The sequence below is a fragment of the Ctenocephalides felis genome, unplaced genomic scaffold (assembly GCF_003426905.1).
Source record: "Ctenocephalides felis isolate EL2017-DRISC unplaced genomic scaffold, ASM342690v1 CF-g0.4_SCAFFOLD_01170, whole genome shotgun sequence".
NCBI classification, from domain to species: Eukaryota; Metazoa; Arthropoda; class Insecta; order Siphonaptera; family Pulicidae; genus Ctenocephalides; species Ctenocephalides felis.
The window spans coordinates 71,696,521-71,719,018 of record NW_020537324.1 but is presented as its reverse complement, the minus strand read 5'-3'; the positions used below and the strand labels follow the sequence as shown (position 1 = coordinate 71,719,018).

Here is a 22,498-nt window from a genome sequence, read left to right as displayed (position 1 = left end):
TTTTTTTTTCAAAATAATAAAAATTACCAACCTGGTATAGAAGCTGAACTAGAACTCGAATGACCATCTAAATCTTCTGCAGCACAATTATCAAAATAATGAATTTAATTGCGTTTATTACGACATATCAATTAAAAAAAATTATTTTAAAAATTTAAAATTTAGTTTCGTGATAAACGCAGTGAACATATTAAAATTATATCAAAAATAAAAATATTATAAAAATTTTAAAGCAACATTCGTTATCGGCACAGTATATTTATATGAACATTTCTAATTTTTGGTAAACAAGCAAACTGCATCTAAGACGAAATGTAGACAAAAATATTTTCATACTATGAGATGATTAAAAATTATTGCATGTTTCTAGAAAAAAGAACTAAAATTTCATATAAGTCATGACGAAGGTTTAAATAAAAATAGACTTTTTAATGAATCTACAGAATATTTTTTATAACAATAATGTAGGAAAAATTTAGTTTGAAATAATATAAAATGTGACGTTAAAAAAGTATAAAAAAGAATGAAAATTTTAATAAAAGATTTAGGGATTCAATAGAATGTTTGTTTTCTAGAAACAAGATATCAATAAAATATTGAAAATGAAAACGAACTATAAAATATTATACGTTATTCCTTATAACTTCTACAATAATTTGAATGAAAATGATGATATGCTGCATAATTTGTATCTACTTTTCCAAAATTTGTTTTTCTAAGCACACCTCGTATAAAGCGATGATGAAAAATATCAACTAAACTAGATAATGTAAATCTTAAATGTTATATCATGAAAATATGTTATTGAATAAAAAACACACCCCATGCATCCACTAAAATATTGTTAAAATAGACATAATAACCGTGAATAATTATATATTATGGTGGATCTTAATATGAATATATTTGAATTTTTTTGCTTCCAGGGCTGAAACTCTTCCAAAATGATAAAAAAAAAATCTGAAAGTTTTAGCTCTTAATCCTTCAAGGTTATTATTGAAATAACAAAGAAAATTCCAGTTGTCTTTTTAGAATTTTATAACGTAGCGACAAGTGAATCAAAATTTTAAGAATAACATGGTATTCGCTTATTTATGAAATTTACAACAAAATGTTTATATATTTTATAAAATAAGTATTTTATTTGGAAGAAAAACTAAGAAATTTTGGTTAAAGTTAATATTAAGACTTAAAACTTTCAGAAATTGTTTTTTTTTGTCAATTTGGAAGCATCAGAGCCTCTGGGAGCAAAGAAATTCGAAAAAATCCATATTAAGGACCACCCTAATTATAAATGTATATATGTATATATATATATATATATATATATTTATAAGTAAAAACAATGATCATAAATCATAAGGAATTTTTTATAATAAAACTCTAAATAGTTTCTAGGTGAGTAGTTCCAAAACGTGTTATGTTTTTTATATGAACTTTCGTTAAAACTCCTGATTCAAAATCCTGAAATCTTATATTTATGTATTATTTATAATATTTGTGTATTTATGTATAGAATAATTAACTTTATAAAACCGATTATAAATTTTTACGTATTTTAAACTTTACCAGAAAAGAGACTACAAAAATATTCAACCAAGAATCAATTTTCATTGCATTATCAATAACATTCTTGATGATAGGTATAACCAGGGTTTGTCGGTTTTCAAAAACCGATTTTAAAAACCGTTTTTTTTGGCGAAAATTATGGAATTCGAAAACCGGTTTTTGGTGAAAATAGCCGGTTTTCACTGTATAAATGGAAAATGACAAATATAGCCAAATATAAAAGATAGATGAAAGCGTTTTGATTCTTAAAATTATATCGGTTCAATAGCATTTGATATCTTATCAGTCTGCAATGGTTTCCAGAAAGTTTTTATATATTTTAATTTAGATTTTTATACCAGTGTATATTAATTTAAATCAGTGTGACTTCTTCTTGAAGAAGTAACTTCCTCTACTCAAACTTAAAAAAAGAGTTTTGAACCCGAGAAGCCACATATTAAAGAACAAAAAACTTAGAATTATTATATAAGGCATCAAAAACAATCAAACATAATTTGGTCGCAAGTATAAGAGTATTTTCTATTTCAGAAAATTTTGTTAGAAACAATAAAGGACACGTCTAAGTAGCAATTCGATAGACGTTCTAAGTTTTTTTCATATTATTTTTATCATATTTTATTAAACAAAAAAATAATTAGAATGATTAGAAATAATTAATTAAAATTGCTCGGAACAGACAATACACGAGTTTAGCTTAATTGTTTTTAAAACTAAAATTGATATTAATAAGTATGTATCAAAATGTATCTAATTTTGTTTTAATGTGATGCATTTTTTTATTTAAAAATGTATTATTTTTATTCATTCGCAAACTTTCCTTTCACTATCATAAAAATATTTTTATTCTTATATGTGAAAATGATGCATGAATAACGAATAATTATTTTTAAAGTTACTTAATCCAGATAAACTATTATTTTTAGTTCTACTAATTAAAATTAAAATAATTTTGTTTACTATCCATAAAATTGAACAATAAATATATTCAGTAAAATGCTACTCTAAATCACACTAAATTTGTGGATAAATTACAGAATATTCGAGCAAAAATTTATTTTCTATATAAATTCGAAAACCCGTTAAAAACCGGTTTTTAAGTAAAATTAAAATTCGTAAACCGGTTTTCTGAAATGTCGGTTTTTGTATAACCCTAGTATCTATCCTTCTATCATTTTAACTCACCTCTCGTGTAGCCTTGTCCTCCCGGTACCTGCAGGAATTCCCTCGGGGCTGCCTGTGGTGCAGTTCCTGGTGCCTGAGTCAACGCCTTTTGCACCAGACCTGTCAGATTGGCGAGTTGGCGCTCCATGTGCTCCACGCGCATGCGATGCAACTCGTCACTGTGTCTAAGGAAAAAATTGAAATAAATAAATAAATGATAGTATTATTTTTTATTGTAACCATTTATCTAAAAGAAATCAAAGATCTATCTACAAAAAAAAACTAATCAAAAAATCCTGATAAAATTAAATATTTAAAATAGCATTTCGAACAATTGACTACGTTTAAAAAAAAGTCCCCTACTCAACTTACAGAATGTTTAAAAATCAAAGAACCCAATTTGTGAACTAAAATACCTTTACTAATTAATTAACAGGTTGGAAGTATATTATATTGACATAAAAATAAAAAAAACTTTTTTTTTATCTATTTACTGACCTGGGCGGATCATAGGGCTGCGCCGAAGGGGGCCTCGCCGAACTTCTGGGGCCCCCAGGGGGCAACTTGACGCCATACAACGAATAACCTTCATCAAGTAACGAAGGTTCTCTGTAATGCAAATGATACGATAAGTTATTTACATATTCTGTATAACCGCATAATGCTTTTCACATTATATTAATATATACTTATAATAGCACTAGGACTAGATTATATACAGGGTTCGTCATTTAACGCTTTTTTATAATTTTGTTCTAAAAATATATACGTCTTCATTTTCCTTTTTGACCAGTTTCTTTTTTAAATTACTTTCCATTTTAACCGGAAAGACTGTATTTTCAAATAAAAAAAATTGAGAAAATATTCAGTGGTTTTTTATAGGATTTTCAACAGCAAAAAGTTATTTGGCGAACCCTTTTATTAGAGAAGTAATAATTTTATGACTATAAATACATTTTTTGATAAATCATTTAAAAACTTATCGGTCACGAATTCTAAATCAAATTTTAAATGATAGAGACAGTTTTTCAAGTAATGTTCAAAATTTACCATAATTTTATAATAAGGTGAAAATATATAGTTTAGTAACTTTATTACTAATTATACAAATATAAGCAAATAATTATTTAATGATGTACCTAATATAAAATTTATAGGTTTTAATTAGCTGAAAATTTGAGAAACATTAAAATATAAATAAAATAAATATAAATAAAATAACAATATCAATAATTAATTTATAAAATATTAATTAATTCAATAATATAAGTTTTCTATCAAAATTATATGTCAAGGTTGATAAAACAACGTTTAATAATTTACATTTTTATTATTTAATTCCAAAAAAATATTTTTAGTATACTTTGAATAATTTTCCAATAGAAATCCAAAAACAGAAAATATAAATCATTAAAAAATTAGATAAGTGCTATTCAAAAATATCAGGTAAATCATTTCTTTTGCTAAATATTTATATTGACTTTCATCTATAATATATATATATACAAATATATATATATATATATATAATAATATATATACACGAGATATATATATATATATATATATATATACTCGTATATATGTATATATATATATATATATTTATATATATTATGTAAATTATAAAAGTATATGAATATAATTCAGAAAAAATACAAAAGAATTGATAAAAAGGATATTTTGCATGAGTGATCACAATTCTCAATATTCTTCGTTCAAACAAATATAAGTAGACGAAATTGTATTTAATGAAATAGGAATATTTCTATAGGAATATTTTCAAAGCTCTCATTTCTTTTATATAGGATTCACAAAAAATATATATGAAAATAAAAATGCTTATAATTGCATGAGATTGACCAAAAGTTCTATCGAAATAATTTTTGTTATGGATTTAGGTAAAGTATATCTAAATTTAATAGTTAATATCGCATAATGAAATGAATATATGAAGTTCTTATTAACAAACAAACTACAAAATAATTGTTTTAAAATTATGGAATGGTAAGAAATTTATTAAAAGTTTGTAGCTTTGTAATTTTGGCTTGAAAAACATATTACCCATTTTCTTGACAAACGCATCATTTTTATTCATATGCATAACAAATTAAAATTTCCATTTAATTTAGCCTTAAATTTTTAAAAATAAATAGGTTTTTATGAGGTAAATTTTATTTACTGATCAATATTGTTTTGTTCATGGGGTTATTAATATGTACCAATATGGGGTTCATATTGGTTCTGAATGTTAGGTTAATATTATTATTTTTTTTTTTTATTTAAATATATATTATTTTCATATCTCAGGCAGACAGAGGTGTTTTTTGACTATTTCATTAATATAATTTACCAATTTACAATTATGAAGTCAATTATGTTAAATATTATTAAATTATGTATTAGGTTTTAATGTAGGGTAAATGTAATTAACCAATATTGGCAAATGTTTGCAATACAAGTGACTAATATAGCGCCCACATAAAAATAATATCTAGTCACAATTTATTTCTACTGGGGGTGCTCTTAAAGCACAGTTTTTATTTATGATTGAAGAAGTAATAGATGTGTTTTTTATTGAATTATTATTAGAGAAAACTTACGTGACTTCTTCGTCTATAACAGGAGTTACAGTTCCTGCTCGGGTTCCGTACTGTGAATAATAGGGTTCCTCATAACCGCCACCTCTGGGTGCTCCACGTTCTGGAGAACTCATATAACCATCTGGAATAAAAGACATAGTTTAAAATAAACTTAAAAATCTATCATATAAAATCATAAAAATAATTTTAAACAGTCACTATATATTTAGTCTCTATGATTCAAAATTTTGACTAATTCAGAAGCATTGTCACTATTAGTAATTTTATACATTTTCTTAATATATAGTAATTTTTACACTTGTCCTGAAATGGAGAAGAGTAAAACTGCAGATTTCAAAAGATCACTTGAAAATGTGAAAATATGCTGAATATTGTCAAAAATTTTGAAAATCAACGTAATAAAATATATATATATATATTATTATATATATATATATATATAAAATTTTATACAAATATCAATAAAAATTAACGATGAAATCAAATATTTACCACAATGAAACAACTAAGAAAGTAATAAATTTTATGAATTATTCCAATCGCGAAAAGCAATTAAAAATGAAATTTATGTATTAGTGAATATTAAATTATGTAAGATCTGCTCGCTGCGATTTATGCTATAAAACATTTATATTTATGCTATTTTATATTTATATATAGTAATAAATATTATAAATTTTTTAAGCAGGTTGTCAAAGCAAATCACATGTTATGAAATATTTTAAAACTGATATGGTAATTATTATACGTTTTAGATTAATGTCATTTTAATTGATATGGTGTTTCCACGCGACTATATTATATTTTTCAAAACAAAGTTTTGCAATATACTATATATATGGTTGACAAAGTATTAAAGTATGTAGGCAAATTTAGGTAAATTTTAATGGTTAAGTAATGGTTAAACCTTATCTAGTTCAATATAATTTTTGTATTTCTACATAAATTAAAAATTGTCCATTTTAAGGAGACTTTTAGTAATTGTTTTTTTAATAATTTAGGAATGGTTTTCAATTGTGGCTGTGTGGTTGTGGTTGTAATTTTCTACTTGTGCAATAATGCTCTGAAGGATTTCAAGTAAAAATTAATATCACCGCTTGATATCAGGTTGACCAAAAAGCAGGATTTGAACTCGTAACCGATATAAAATTTACTATTAATAAGAGAAGGTGCTAATACTTAAAAAATCATTTTTTTAATAATCTGCTAATTTACAAATATAAAAAGATCAAATTTACTTAAAAGTTAGCAGAGTAAAGACTAGATGGTACCAGCTATAAAATATATTTATTATCATCATTTACTTAAATTTTAGTATAAATATTTTTTGACTTATATTAGAAAATTTAATTTTATTTGGTTAATACAAGTTAATATATTTTTGCTGCTATTTTTCAAGGTGAAGGATTTTAATTCCTTTAATTTATGCATTAGAAGATTAAAAAATATAATGCTAGCTGTATAAATATGATTTTTGTTATTTTCTACAGACTTAAGAAAACTAATTATAATAACTTAGAGGAACTAAATATATTTCATATTTTAGGTTTTATTTTATTTCCCAGCTAAGAGTCTTTGACACGCTCGATTTATCTCCTATGCAAAATAAAATTTAAACCAGTTTTCTTATTTGTTTGTTATTAATAATTCAAAGTGTAGCATATCAAATGAATTAAGTCAAAATGCCATTTATAACAGAGAATGTTTTGCGAACAAAACTGACTTTCATAAATTATTCACACCTCAACAGGTAAATGATGAAATATGTAGGTATATAAATTATCAGATAATCACAAATACACATTGAATAAATGAAGCAAATAAAATGCATAATTGTAATAGATAAAATTGAAATAAAAATGTAAAAATTATAAAATAGTATCTAATATAGATCAATATTTTTTTTCAAACAATTTCTCGTGTTTTTAAAGCCAAACATCCATTAATTAAGACTCAATCTATTAATTAAAATCATGAAGCACCATTTCCTATGATATCATGAAGCACTTTCCTAGGATATAAATCTAATTGGAATTTATTCAAATGCATATATCTATGATGCAGGAATAGAAAATATTTCCGGCTTTTAAGAGAAAAATTCAATTTTCTAGGAAATTCTTCGTTTTTGCAAAGCTCGTCCAGACAACTGTTTGCTTTTTCCACGAACAAAAATAAAAATATCATCGCACGGAGCTGCCGTCGTTTTTATTACATTTCTCATATATAATATGAGATCTGATGAAAAGAAAAATTATTGAAATTAAATTCTTTGTGATTAATTAGAAAATTTATGGCGTGGGAAAATAATTGAGTTTTTTTTAGCAAGTGCTGTATGAGTGAATCACTCGTTTATTGTCTCTAATTGCACTCTCTACATGTCACTATTTGTCTTTCACAATTTATAATCTACTCACACATATACATTATTTTTTGGTTACTCTATCCGTATGTCATGCTATAACATAGTTTTTTTCTCAAGATGGCAACCCAACGGTCAACCATTCTTAATTGTTTGTATAGACTAAATATCATAGAAATGTATATCTATTTAAGCCAATTTTTACTTCGAATCATATTTAATATCTTTATCATCAAGTGGAATTTTGATATCATACTGCTTGATATCTAGCTGACCGTGTTTGGTATCAAACCCGGAATTAGTTTAATGGTAGCTTATATTCAAAATCATGGAAGTATATAAAATTATATTTTATAACCAGATTTTCTTCACTATTTCTATCACCCAACACATTTCTTATTATTTTCTTTGCTAAAAGCAAAATCTTTTCCTTCCTATTTTTCCTATTTTCTACTAATAAAGATTTAATTGCAACGAGATCGTTTTCGTTTGTGCAAAAATGCAAGATAATAAAAAAAGATGCAAAAACAAGATGTGATGGAGAAATTTCCAATCGCAAAAGATGTCATGGTTATTTTTCTTTCGTTAAAGAGCGTGTAATTGAATTCTAATGAAGTTCTAAGAAATAATGTAGGAATATTTCACTAGCTTATTTTATAAAGCAAATTTTGCGCGCTCTACGGTAAAATGTTATATTTAAAGATTAAAATAGTGTTGGTTTAGGCAAAAGTTAAGTATCTTTGATTTACAATTCTAAATGTAAGAATATCTGTTATTTCTCATAAGGTATGTTATAGTAATTTCAAAAAACAAAAGAAAAATGAAATATTTTGTATAATTTTACGTTACAAAGGTTTCTGAAAGTCTTGGCATACCTTAAAAAAAATGGTTTTATGTGTGTCTGTATTTATGTGTTTGGATATAATTTTTCATAGGCTATTTGTCGATAGTTCAAACAAATTTCTTCGAAATTTTTCATAGACTATTTGTCGATAGTTCAAACAAATTTCTTCGAAATTTTTGACGCTAAAAGCAACCGACTAGAATTTTGAAAATTCTTAGAATATATCAAATTTTCAAAAAATCGATTTAAAAAAATTCAAAATTATCAAAAAATTTCACATTTTCTAAAAAGACTATTTTTAATGAAAATTTAAAAAAATTAAAAATTGCAAAAAAGTCTAATTTATTCAAAATTTTAAAACTTTTCAAATTGCCAAATCATGGTACGGGAAATTACAGCAATTTGCCCTAAAGCGCGATAACATCCACCACTTGTTAAGATTTTTCACATTATCTTCATTATAGTTATATGGTATATGTTTTAAATCAGCAATATAAGGTATTTATTATTCAAAACTAAATTTTAAATGGTATATTTGATATGTGGCTTGATTAGCGAGTGAATATTTCATATGCAATTATATTAAATCTCGCACAGAGAGCGATTTCGCGTACAAATTTGCGGTTCCATATATATTAATACGAATCGCAAACGAACTAATTATACAAAACATAAATAGATCAACATTCCTATATTTATAGATTTATTAAACGATAAAATAACGTATTTCTAGTAAAATAAATGACAGAAATTTTTCAAAGATTATGTCAAATATTATACATACAACTAGGGAATGCAATACCGGTATACCAGTATACCGAATTACCGGTAAACCGCCCGATTTTTCGGCGGTATTTTTATCGGTATTTATTCCAAAAATACCGGTGTTTTCGTTATTTTTACATAAGCGCTATTTGATACATAAAACCCTAAAGTTTAAATTTCTCGGAACAAATTTATCTTTAAATTCCATAATTGCACAAACAGCTATATCTTTAAGTGATTCTACAAGATAAACAAATGTCAAATATTATCTCAACTCGCCATTAAACTGAATATTTATTTCTTTCCAAAGGGCTTCATATCGTGTTACAATAAATAGAATTGGACTGATAGATAATAATGTTTGTTTCATCTTTTTGTAAAAATATTTCAGATTACTCCTGCGTAATCTTTATTTTTTTCTAACTTTATACATAATAATTATGATAATTACTAAATATTTTTTGTTTCTTATTACAATTATAAAATATTATTTTTCGAAAAGGTTTAGAAGTTTGAAAATACTATAGAAGCATCACATTGGTTTAAATAACAATACTCAGCAATTATAGTAACTTATTATTTATCTCGACAAAGAATCCGATCTTAGATTAGTGTAAAAAAATTATTTTTTAAAAATATTGGAGATTATGCTAATTTAACACATCGGATACAGACAATGCAGTTCATTATAATAATGTAATATGATCTTTGTTGAGTTTTTGGTCTTTCTTATTCTTACGTTTGTTTTTGGTGAAAAGTACTCAATATACTCGCTAGTGATAATGAATTAATTAAATTGCATATACATTCGTTAAATTATCATTTAAAAAAAATAAACTTATTGTTCTATTTTATTGTTTAGTTGAATAGTTGTAGTTATATTTGTACTAGTAACTTTCAAGTTTGTTTACGTTTGTTTAAGATAATAAAAATACCGGTAATTTACCGGTATTCCGGTTTTAAAATGAAAATTACCGAATATTGGTATTGAAATTTTCCATCGGTATTGCATTCCCTACATACACTATGGCAAAAAACCCGACTTTTAATATTTACTTACTTAGAAAAATTCGAGGTACTGAAAATTATACAATATATTTCTTAAGTAGTTAAAAAGCAATACTATATCGAATATTGCCTTATTTTTCGATATATTTCATACATTAGAAAATATACAATTAAAAATAGTGTAAATATGATTTATCAGTTTAAACAAAATCTTATCTACTTATTCATTAAGCAAAATCTCGTCATTGTTAAATTCGTATAAAAATGTGTATAAAAATCTTCAGCCCTGATTCTGATATTGCAGTATAATCGTCTATTGTAGTTGTCGAACAGAAATGCAAAATTATGTTGAATTAAGCCGATAATTGCAATGCAATTTCCAGGGAAATTAATTGCAATGTTAATAATTTCGAATGGTCGATTTAGAGTGCTAAATGCGATGATGATGGCTAATTGGCTAAAAGCATTTCTATGGCCAAAATAGAGGAATATTCGGTATTTGTTGAAATATATTACGTAGAAATCGATCAAAATTATATATTAGTGGACAAAACACACGTTCTGCACTACAACAACAAACAGTATGAGAGACATATTTATAGAGGTAAAAATTTTAAGTCGATTTGAGTAATTATATCATTCATGAGGCAAAGAACAGAGTGAGAAATATTTGTAATAATATTTCACCGTATTATACAAAAATTAAATTTTATACCATATAATTACTACCTCATAAATCCGACATTCATAACTAATTCATACCGCTTTGCCTTTTATGTGCTCTATGTCATTTAACCTGTAATTTTCTTCTTATAAAATATGCATTTATTGCAAAAAACCTTTCCACCTGTTTGATTTTTGCAATCGTCGCCATAATAATTCACATTTCATTTAATCTCGCAATAAATACTTCAGGACCAGGTTTTTAGAATGTTGTTCTGTTTGGTTTTTAATCAACATTTGTGTCACAAAGGTAAATGACTCTGAACGGATTAGCAGATTTGAATTATGTGTAATTAAATGTATTAATTGGGTATTAATGTAATAAATGCAGAAAAATCGAATGTAGAAGAATTTTGATAAATGCTTTCCCAAAAAAGAATTTATTTGGCCTATTTACAAATTAGCTATTTACATACAGTGTAGAATTTATTTTAGAAAGAAATTCTTGGAAAATCATATTATTTTTATTACTTAAATATTGCTGCATGTGTAAATATATAAATAAATAAATAATTATATAGTTGATGAATAAAAATGATTTTTTACCTGAAGGTGGTAAACTTTTTCTGTCATAGCCCCCAAGTCTTGGCAAAGTGGATGATCCTCCAACATAATAAGGAGCGCCTCCACCTTTTCCAGCCTGAAACAGAAATACAATTTAACATTATTATGTAATAATAGATTTTAACAAATAAATTCAACATGAATTGATATTTGATGAATTTTATCGCTGATAATTTTTGTACAATTTATCGCACTCTATATACGTAACTTTAGAATACACCTATCTAATTGCACATTTTTTTGTAGAATATTTTGTATCAAAATGTTTTATAAAATTAGAAGAGAATTTTCATAATATATCGTCTTATGATATAAATAATCCTCTTACATCTTAGGTGCCAATTCTTTCGTAGTAAAAACTGTCGAAATTTTGTGCTGTGCGTTCAGACGTTTCGTAAATAAAATCTACCTACAAAACGCACAAACAGCAAACAACAATTTCATCATGAGTGCATCTTTCTGATGTCTCATTGATAACACGTAAGCGAAGTTAGGTTTTATGTATGAAAAGCTTTTTGGCAGTTACTTATTATCAATTCATACGAAGGTAAACCCATAACATAACATTTCTATAGGAGAATTGGCTCCTTATTTAAATGCAATGCGATATGAAATAAAACATGCATTATTGCATCACACAAAATGTGCATAATCTACAATGTCATAATATTTTTCAATTATAATTTATGTTAATAATAATTATTCTTAGGCAAATATTTACGTTAGTTACGTTCTACCGAGCGAATAATGTCTTAATGAAGTTACGCATGATATCTTGGACGACCTTACATATACTTTGCAGAATGTTACAACATTTTACGCGTACAATATTCTGAGAAAAATGGGATTTTAATTTTAAAAAGCCATTGTATCATATTTAAGAAATAATTGTTTTGCTAGGTGTCGCAAACGTGCGTGATTACGATTTGAAACGATATTTGTAATAACTTAAGACAAAATGCTGGAAAATCTTGAAAATGTTTTTAATTCAGGAAGAACAATAATGATAACTTAATAAAAATTGCTGGGTGATCTTAAAACTATTTTTTTTATTTATGAACAGCAATTATCAAGCCAATAAAGATTGTTCGAAGAAAGTCCTCAAAAACAACTCCATTTTGTTCATTTTTTTTTTCAAAATTAATGAACATTTCAAACAGGAAAAATTATTATTTTAATTGTTGTTCCAGCAAGAGACAAAAACTGACAGTCATTTTTAACTATGGTAGGTTATAGTAATGGGCCGAAAATCGAAAATATTTTTTTTGCATATCTTTACGTTTCAGAGGTTTCTGAACATTTTGGCATACCTTAGAAAAAATGGATGTATGTGTGTGTGTGTGTGTGCCTATACAAATTTTCGTCGACGATTTCAGGAACACGGATCAGTCGATTTGAATAATTAAAAAAACCTTATTTCATATTGATAGGGAGACGTGCTGATTAGTTTTTGGAGAAGACAGGTCTAGCCGTTCCGAAGATACGGGCCAAAAAGTGCCAAAAACGGTAACTCGGTTTTTAAGAGGACGGGGCGTCCAATTTCAATAATTTAAAAAACATTTTATTTGTATTGACAAGATGAAGAACTGATTAAATTTTTAGACCTAAATTTTTGGTACGTAAAGTTCCAGCAATTTGCCTCAAGGCATGATGCCATACACCGCTAGTTAATTACTATTTTCAGTCTTAGACATAAAGTCAATAAATTTTGCTGATAGTTCAGCTTTAATGATTTCATTGCTTTTTCTTCTAGGCATTCTAAAACGGCTAAAAATGACGCTTAATTTCTATATTCAACGCACATTCTAACACATAAAAGTGCTTTTAGTTTATTTAGTCGGATTTCCATTCACCTTCTTAAATGAAACGACTAATAAATCATAACAAGAGAAAGAACTAAGAACTTCGTCTTAGTCGAGCCGACGATAATTATTTCTCGAAGGCGTTTGCATTTGCGTGGGCATTTGTCTTAACAAAACAATAAGTTTAGAATATTAAACTTGCATTATTTACAGATATATGTGTATAGATATGCAATTGTTGTTATTCATGGAGAGAAAATATTATTAATGCTAAACCTACGTTCGTACTTCCAGCTGTAATAATATAAGAGATTAATATGTCCATTCTAGGATACAATTGTTGGTTTATGTAAGGTAAAACAATTTGCTCAATATGCCAAAAATCATAATATTTGATAATTAACTGTGGTTGACAAATATACAGCAGAATTTTGTGTATTGACGTGTATACTCGTCATACTCAAAACAGAATTTAAAAAAATTAAAATTTTACATTTGTATTATGATTTAGTTCAAAATTATCGCCTTCTCTATTCAATATGGAATAATTTCTGAACAACAATTAAATGTTAATATTAGCATAAATCGCACCATTGTGAAATGAAGTAAAAGGATTTGTGATTGTGTCGTAATATTTATTATACCGATTGTTTAATTGAAACCTGAGATAAACCATATATACAAGACACGAATAAATAAAACACGAAATAATACACATATATTCTTTTGAAATTTAAATATTTGTTTGGAAAGGAGTCGGCATGCAATGAAATAGTTCTTACATTTATAAAAATAAATAATTCTGATCAAGGTGTAAATAAAAATGAAAAAAAAAACAATAAAAAATCGTGCCTTAAGGCAAATTGCTGGAACTTCCCGTACCGTAACGAGATGTTCGAGGAATACTGAATGCTTTCAAATAGATTCTTATAAATATTGTAACATTGTTTAATATTTATAAGAATTATAAAAACTAAATAGCAAAGTTGAAATTATTTGTTTAAAGTATATTAAAACTATAGTCAGAATTAAAAATAGAATCTAAATTATTTTCGATATAAAAAAAATATGAAAGAAAAAATTTGAAAACAAAAGTTGAAACAAATTTTTTTTCCAAAATCAATTATTTTGTTAAGACAAGCAGAAAGTTATTTGAATCATTTAAATCGGACGCTTAGTTCTCTCAAAAACTGCTATTTTTTGCACATTTAGCTCCTTATCTTCGAAATGGCTGGGCCCGCCTTTGCCAAAAACTAATAAACACTTCTCCCAATCATTACTAATTGAATTATTTTTAGATCATTCAAATCGAATACTCCGTTCTCTCAAAAACTCGATTTCTATTTTCTGCACTCTCCGTATCTCCGTAACGGCTGGACCTGCCTTTGCCAAAAACTAATCAGCTCTTTTCCCTATCAATAGGAATCGAATGCTTTTTGAACAATTCAAATCGGTTGATCCGTGCGCCCGAAAACGTGACTGAAAATTTGTATCCATACATACATACACACACACACACACACACACACATCCATTTTTTCTGAGGTATGCCAAAACGTTCAGAAACCTTCAAAACGTCGAGAAATGTAAAAATTTTCAATTCCGATTTTCGGCCCATTACAATAACTTACCCTACGGGAAGTTAATAATAAAGAAAAAAAAAATGTGCAATAAAAAATTATGGTGTTAGTATTAGATATAAAATAAAAGATGCAAAAAAAATTAATTTAAAAAAATGATTAAATTGAATATTGAAGAAGATTGAAGAATTTTAAAAGTTTGATATCAGTTGATTTGCTAATTGATATCTGTTCTTAATTTAAAATGAAATATCAATCAACATCAATATTAATCAATATTATTTTGAAACATTGGTGCAATAAATTGATCAAATCATCACACTAATAAATTTCATTTAGTAAATTTGAAGATTTTCCTTTCTATTTGGGTTGTCAATCACACATACAGATATACTCATAAAAAATATTTTTTTTTATAATCTTTCTACCAGCTGTCCATCTACTCTTATATGCATATCATAACAAGTTATATATTTCGTGCAAGTGCAAGTTTCACGATTCCGAAATTCATCTGAGATACATATTACATTTTGTACTTCATTTGCGAAATATTAAGAATATGTCTTAATATAATATAATGCAATTTCTGCAAATTGTAGGAAATTACAGTAATTCTGAAGACTGTTAGTGCTCGTAAAATTCTGCTGATAACTAGATCAGTTTCTTTGCTCGTTTTATACAAAGTAAGATTGGTATTTATGTCTTTAAAGCCATTTAGAGAATTATTATTTATGATAAATATATGTGAGATATTCTGTGTAAAATTCATACTCCACCAACAAAAATATTAAAAATACTTGACATCTGCTCTATTTCAAAGTTCTTATAATTCAATTCATTTTCCTTACAAAAATTTATCTTTCACTTGCAGTTTGTAAAATACAATCTCTCGATTCCAAGCCTCTATTTTATTATGTATGAAAATATCCAGACACGAATATAATATACCTCTAATAATTTTCTCTCGTTTCGAAGTACATATTTTTCTTTTTGAAAATGTCATCGGAGCTGCATCGAACTTTGAATATAAATTTTAATATCGGGGAATAAAAAAGTTCGACGAAGCCATTTCTAAATGAAATGAGAGCCTGGCTTATGTAATATGATGAAATAGATGAACATGGGATAAAATAGAGAAAAAATAGATGCAGATGTTCAGGGGTAAGAAACCTTTAGGAAATTTATTAAATTATATGTCTGAGTGAATTTCTGGATTCTGAAAGTATATTTATTATACTACATTAAATTATTATTATTATTATTAAATTCTTGGATGGCGATATTGAATTTAATGTTGACGATATATTTATTCAACCAATTATCCTGTTTTCGTATATTTTGCACTCAAAGGGTCTGCTGTGCCCAAATTCATCACTCTATTTAAAAAAAAATGTAAAAACATATTTGTGATATAGTTGAAAATATATTGTATATTTATATGTAACCTACGGTAAATTTAAGTGCTACCCTGTGGAGTAGGAAAACAATTGAAATTGTAGTAATGGCGAAGCAGCCGTGTTTGCAAACTGTTTATGTTTTAAATACGTAATATTCTTGCTTTTACCACCATGTGCTATTTAACGAATGTCTAAATTAATTACACTAATTTCTCAATTTCATTGTAATGCCAATAAAATCTCAATATTCCATCCAAACTCTCTAAAATAATACATCAATTACAAAACTCGACAAAAATTACATCAATTTTCGCCATGCTGCAACTTATTATTGGATATTTGTCGCAATCGCATAAAATTATTTTATTATTAATTTCTACGCAATATATTTTATCATCATCGAAAAAATGCGAAAGTGAATTATGGAATTATGTATTTTTATTACTTTGGTAGAAAATGTGCAGTGAACTTGAAATTATATGCTTCTGTAATAATCGACAGATGAATATGTTATGTAAAGTTATGCTAAATTATGGACTGGATGTTTGTAAAATGTAAATGAGAATATGATGCAATTTGGAATGATTTTCTTCGAGTTGATATACGACGAGATCCTTTTACCATGGGTATGATTTAGAATAACTTTATATTGGCATTTACTTTATCATAGTAGCCATAGATTGGCAAACAAACTGCAGGACTTAGTATAGAAATTCGTACTAAATTCTCAATTATTGGTGATTAAGTCGAATTTTAAGACTTAAGGCAAGATGCCACTCACAAATAGTTTGTTATTTTTAATTTCTAACACTATTAACAATTATATCATCCAATTACCAAGATGTAATATTATACTGGTAATGGTATATGTTACTCAATGAACTTGAGCAATAACTTTGACCCACTCCTTCCTGATCTCTATTGTTTTCATTATATGATTAATCGGATAATGATTTAAGATAAATTATATATATATATATATATATATATATATTCGAAATAATGGAGACAAGTGATAGTAAATGATTCTAGAATGAGATGAAGAATCCGGGCAAAAAATGATATTGAAAACCGCCCAAGGTTTCCCGCAAAAAGTCGGTTTGATTGAGAGATCGAGAAATGGTTAATGACGGAGTAATTAGGAAAAATATTTATTTTTTAGTGTTGTAAAATTTTCCAGAAATTTCTATATGTACAGGGTGTCCCGGAACTCAATGTCAAGTTAAAACTGGGTGATAGAATTGTGTAACCATCATGAAAAAAATCTATACCATACAGTTTGAAAATTAGGTGCATTTAAGTAATTCTTAGAGCTTTGGCTAAACTTCAGAGTTCACCGAATGTTATGCGTTTTTTAAAAAATCTCGATTATGTGCTCAACATTCAAGCTATATCCGAACCAAAATAATACTTTAAATAAAATTCTTTGTCAACCATGTATCTATTTACCTTTTGCTGTTCTCGAGCACATTGCAAAATCTATTCCCTCGGTGACCAGACGTGTTCTCGTACGAATATAATATAATATTATCGTATTTATCTTATGGTCGAGTAAAGGCAAAGTAGAGGCGAATGACGAATACGAATGCCTTATCAAAACAATAGAAGGTATTGTCAAAACACGAAAGCGAAATGAATGTATTGCTGCAACTCTTTGCTGCGATTTGTCGTAGACAAGGCGACAAGAGTAGACCTTGGAGTAACGGAGCGGAGAGCCGGAGTGAAATATAATAATGTGATAATTGTAATAGAAAAACATGAAAATAATTTAATAAAATAATATGTATTAGAAAATCATAGAAAATGTGGTAATTTGTTAGCATCTTAAGTATATTTTTAGTAGTTCATGGATATTTTAAGGGCGAGTACCGAAGCGTTTGACCTGCGCAAACGCATCATTTTGGGTTGCAGTGGAAACGCTGGGAAGACAACCGGCCCTATTTCTAGGATGTTCTGAAAAAGTTTTGCATAATTTTCTTTGTTTTTAAAATAATGATAAAGAAATGATTTCAATAATGCATTTGTATTATATATTATTAAAAAAACTAGTAGTGCGTGGCGGCGTGCCCTAAAGCAAATTTCCGCATAAAAAATTCATATAAAAAATAAGATTTTTTTGATAACTAAAAAAATAGTTTTTCGAAAACGTTATTTTTTCTAAATAACTTCCTCAATTTTTTGTGAAATTTTCTTTATATTTTGAAATTTTGTAAAAATGATTTTTCAAAATTGAAAATTGACTATTTTGAAATGTTTCAATATTGTTGTAGGGTAAGGTAGGTATTGTAATCGTCCAAAAATCCAAATTGTAAACTTTTGCATATGTTCACGTTTCAGAGGTATCTGAACGTTTTGACATACCTCAGAAAAAATGGATGTATGTGTGTGTGTGTGTGTGGATACAAATTTTCGTCCACGTTCTCGGGCTCACGAATCAACCGATTTGAATGGTTCAAAAATCATTCGATCCCTATTGATAGGGAGATGTGCGGATTAGTTTTTGGGAAAGGCAGGTCCAGCCGTTCCGGAGATACGGAGCAAAAAGTGCAGAAAATAGAAATCGAGTTTTTGAGAGATCGGAGTATCGGATTTGAATTATCTAACAAAAATTTAATTCGTAATGATCGGGAGAAGTGGTGATTAGTTTTTGGCAAAGGCAGGTCAAGTCGTTTAGGAGATACGCAGCTAAATGTGCAAAAAATGGCAGTTTTTGAGAGAACTAAGCATCCGATTTGGATAATTCAAATAACTTTCTACTTGTGTTGATGAAACGATATTTTTGGGAAAAGAAAAAATTACACCAAACATTTTTTTTTAATTTGGGGGCGTCTATTAATCACGTGAGGTTTTTAGAGGGAAGGGGAATTGACCGAAAATCACAAAAAATTACGATTGTGGAGGGAAGGGTATAGTAGGATATCACGTATATTTATTTTTTTACCTAAATTTAAAAAAAATGCAAACATTTAAAAAAAATAAGAAATTTTACATTTTTTTCTCGTAACTAAAAATGTACCTGATTTTTGGTGGAGGAAGAGGGGTATTTTTGAATATCATCACGTATCACTAAGGGGAAGGGGGGTCGAAAAATTCTTGAAAAATCGATCTCGTGATTAATGGATGCCCCGTTTCTAAAAAAAATTTTTTTTGAATATCAAAAATAACTCGGATTTTAAACATTTTAATTCGGTACGTGAAATTCTAGCAATTTGCCTCAAGGCACGATGTCATATACCACTAGTTTGTTAAAAAAATGCGCATATATAATTATATTTTTGACTTATTTAAAAATAAATTCTCAGAATCGATTTTCACGACATGATATCACCAGTTCTATAAAACGGAAAAATTTAGCGTGAATTTCTACTAACTTCCAGTGCAAAAACAAACTTAAATTACCTCGATACCCAAATTCCGTATTCTCAATTTAAATAGTTGTTGATTTACATAAACGCTTCTCAGTATAAGATAATCACAAAGTTTGTTTTGTTCCGCACTTGAGAGACTCCGCAGGATCAAATATACAAATAAGGGCGCCACTCGAACATTTCAGGGTTCAAATGGGGAATGGGGGGCTTCTTCTCTGAATAACAAACTCCAGGAGCTTGGAGACGCTTTCTTGTTATGTAAATGTCAATGATTAGACGAATTTATGTAAACCACCAAAAAGTACATTGAAGAAAGCATCAATCTTTAATATGATCTAAATTTTAAAGTCAATTATTAAAAAAGGAAAAAGTATATGTCCATGTGTGTATGTGAACAGATTTCTCAAAAACGCCTGGACTGATATCCAAAATTTAAAAGCCTTCCGATGTATCTCTATCAGGAGTAGCACTTATCAATTTTATGCGACGATCGGCCGAGCCGTTTCTTAGGCAAAAATTCTGACACGATTTTAAAAATTCAAAAACTATTCGAAAGATATTATCTGGGTGTCGTGCTGATTAGTTTTGGACAAAAATCGGCCGAGGCGTTTTTACCTAATTACTCTTGAAAAAACAGTGAACATAACGGTTTCGTTTTTGTTACTTTTGTACTTTCAATAAGAGTTGTCGATCGTTTTGTACTTTAGGTAAAAATTTAGTCTTTATTACTTTTGCATTTAGTATTTTCTATTAATATGGATTTATTATTAGTAATATATAGAAAAATATTGAGTTTTGCAGCTTACTTATAAATAATATACCTACTAAATATTATACTCTAAATTGTAGTTATATCCTAATTTATAACTAAACGCAACGGCTAACGAATGATTTTTCAGCAAAGTTTTATTTACGTATAAATATTAATAATATTCATGACTTTATATTTATGCAATAAGTATAATTATGATATGTTAAATAATATTTATATAATATTTTTCATGACTAATTACATTAGTTCCATTTGTATGTTTAAGGAGTTTTATTATTTATTAATGCAAGTTCAGGTGGTACTTATTAATTATTAATTTTATTTAATTAAACCAAAGAACATACTAAAATTTTACAGCTCTACGGCAAGTAGTTTAATTATAAAAATTCATCAAATTTTGAAAAAAAAAAGATTTCAAGAAAAAATTTGTGTCAAAAGTCGCTTTTGTAATGTGATGAGTTAAAATTTGAAAATTACAACTTTAAAAGCCAGTTTTTTAGATCTATCGGAAAAATAAATCTACAAAACTTCTATAGTTATGTAAAAAAGTTACCATTAATTTAGATCATTAAATAATATCAGGGATAACGTACATGATATCTCAATTTCGGTTGATTAAGCGATTTATTACACATTTCAGGAAGTTCATGCAACTTGCCTTAAGGCATAATTAGCCACTTTCAACTAGTTTGAATTTGATTTGATATAACCTTACGTCTTTGTAATCTTTATACCTGACTAACTGATTATTTTGAATTTTTCGTATAATATTATCCTATCTTTTCCCATACTTTTGCGTAAAAAGTAGCATAATACGTGCAACGTGGATGCTATAGCATTCATCATGTATAACGACTAAAATATGGTAATCAGGCTACCCTAATAAACGGTGTTTAATCAAATTTTGGATACCGCAATTAATTTAAAAATGAAATTACTCTCAATTTTTATACCTCTCTTGAACAAAAATTCACAAACGTGTTAAAAATGCAAAAAAAATATTATATATAACACTAAATCTCGTTACTATTTTCTCAGATCGAGTTTTCTAAAAATAGTAAAACTCACCTACTCATAACCACTCAATCATAAGAGCTTAATTTCGTTTTGTTTTAGAAATGATCAAAAAGGTACTTTCTCAAAAATAAAATAACGCAATAGGAAAAATGGAAAGTGGTTATTTTAAATTTAATAACTTCGCTTAGGTTTATTACAAAAACGAGTATTCGAATAATTACAACAACAACTTGGAATATAAATTAATGTGTAAGCTGTTTGTTTACAACAAATTATAAACGTTTAGAATTAAGGCCAGTTCAGAGAAAATTATTGTAACAATCTCTTTAGAAATTTTCTCTCGTGACTTTCTTGTGATTCATAATAATTTTACTTAAAAAAAAAATGGGCATACAAATTTATGCAATAAATATAAAACAAATATTGTAGTGGTGAAGAGCATAAGTCTTATGATCTACTTGATATAACTTTCCAATTTTAACAAATATTGTGTAAAACTTCCCGAAAGAAAAGTTTGTTTTTGATGGAAAATCCGATTTGCTAATTTTATGTTTTATCGACGTTTCACGTCATTCTGTATCAAATGATACTGAATTTGGAAAAAGTTGGTATGAGTGTATATATGGGTACGGGCAACATTTTAGAGGTTTATATGTAGTTAGTGTATGGCATCGTGCCTTATGGCAAACTGCTGGAACTTCGCGTATTGAAAATTAAATTTTTTGAAAAAACTCTGAAAAAAATTAGATTTTTGTGAATTGAAAAATTGAAAGAAAAAAAGATTTATCTCAAAGATTTGCTTCTTTTTAAATACTAAAATGTTCAAAAATATGGTAATACTTCTTTTCAAAGATAAAATATTAAAGCTCGTAAGCGCTGCGCCGCAAACTAACGGCAAACATTGGTACGGCACCCATAGACATGTAAACAAAATTTGTACTTATTATTAATATCTATAAAATATCC

At 27.1% G+C, this 22,498-nt stretch overlaps 1 protein-coding gene across 5 annotated transcripts in view; it reads right to left on the bottom strand.

Moving 5' to 3' along the window:
* The window catches only part of LOC113366302 (coiled-coil domain-containing protein AGAP005037), a 399,838-nt gene that overhangs the window by 35,603 nt on the left and 341,737 nt on the right, over positions 1 to 22,498 (bottom strand). For all 5 annotated transcript variants that reach the window (XM_026607886.1, XM_026607887.1, XM_026607888.1 and 2 more), the window contains 2 exons: positions 3,229 to 3,339; positions 2,752 to 2,915 (listed from right to left, as the gene is read on the bottom strand). In XM_026607886.1, coding sequence (XP_026463671.1) covers positions 2,752 to 2,915; positions 3,229 to 3,339 — 275 coding nt within the window. The remainder of the gene's footprint in view (positions 1 to 2,751; positions 2,916 to 3,228; positions 3,340 to 22,498) is intronic.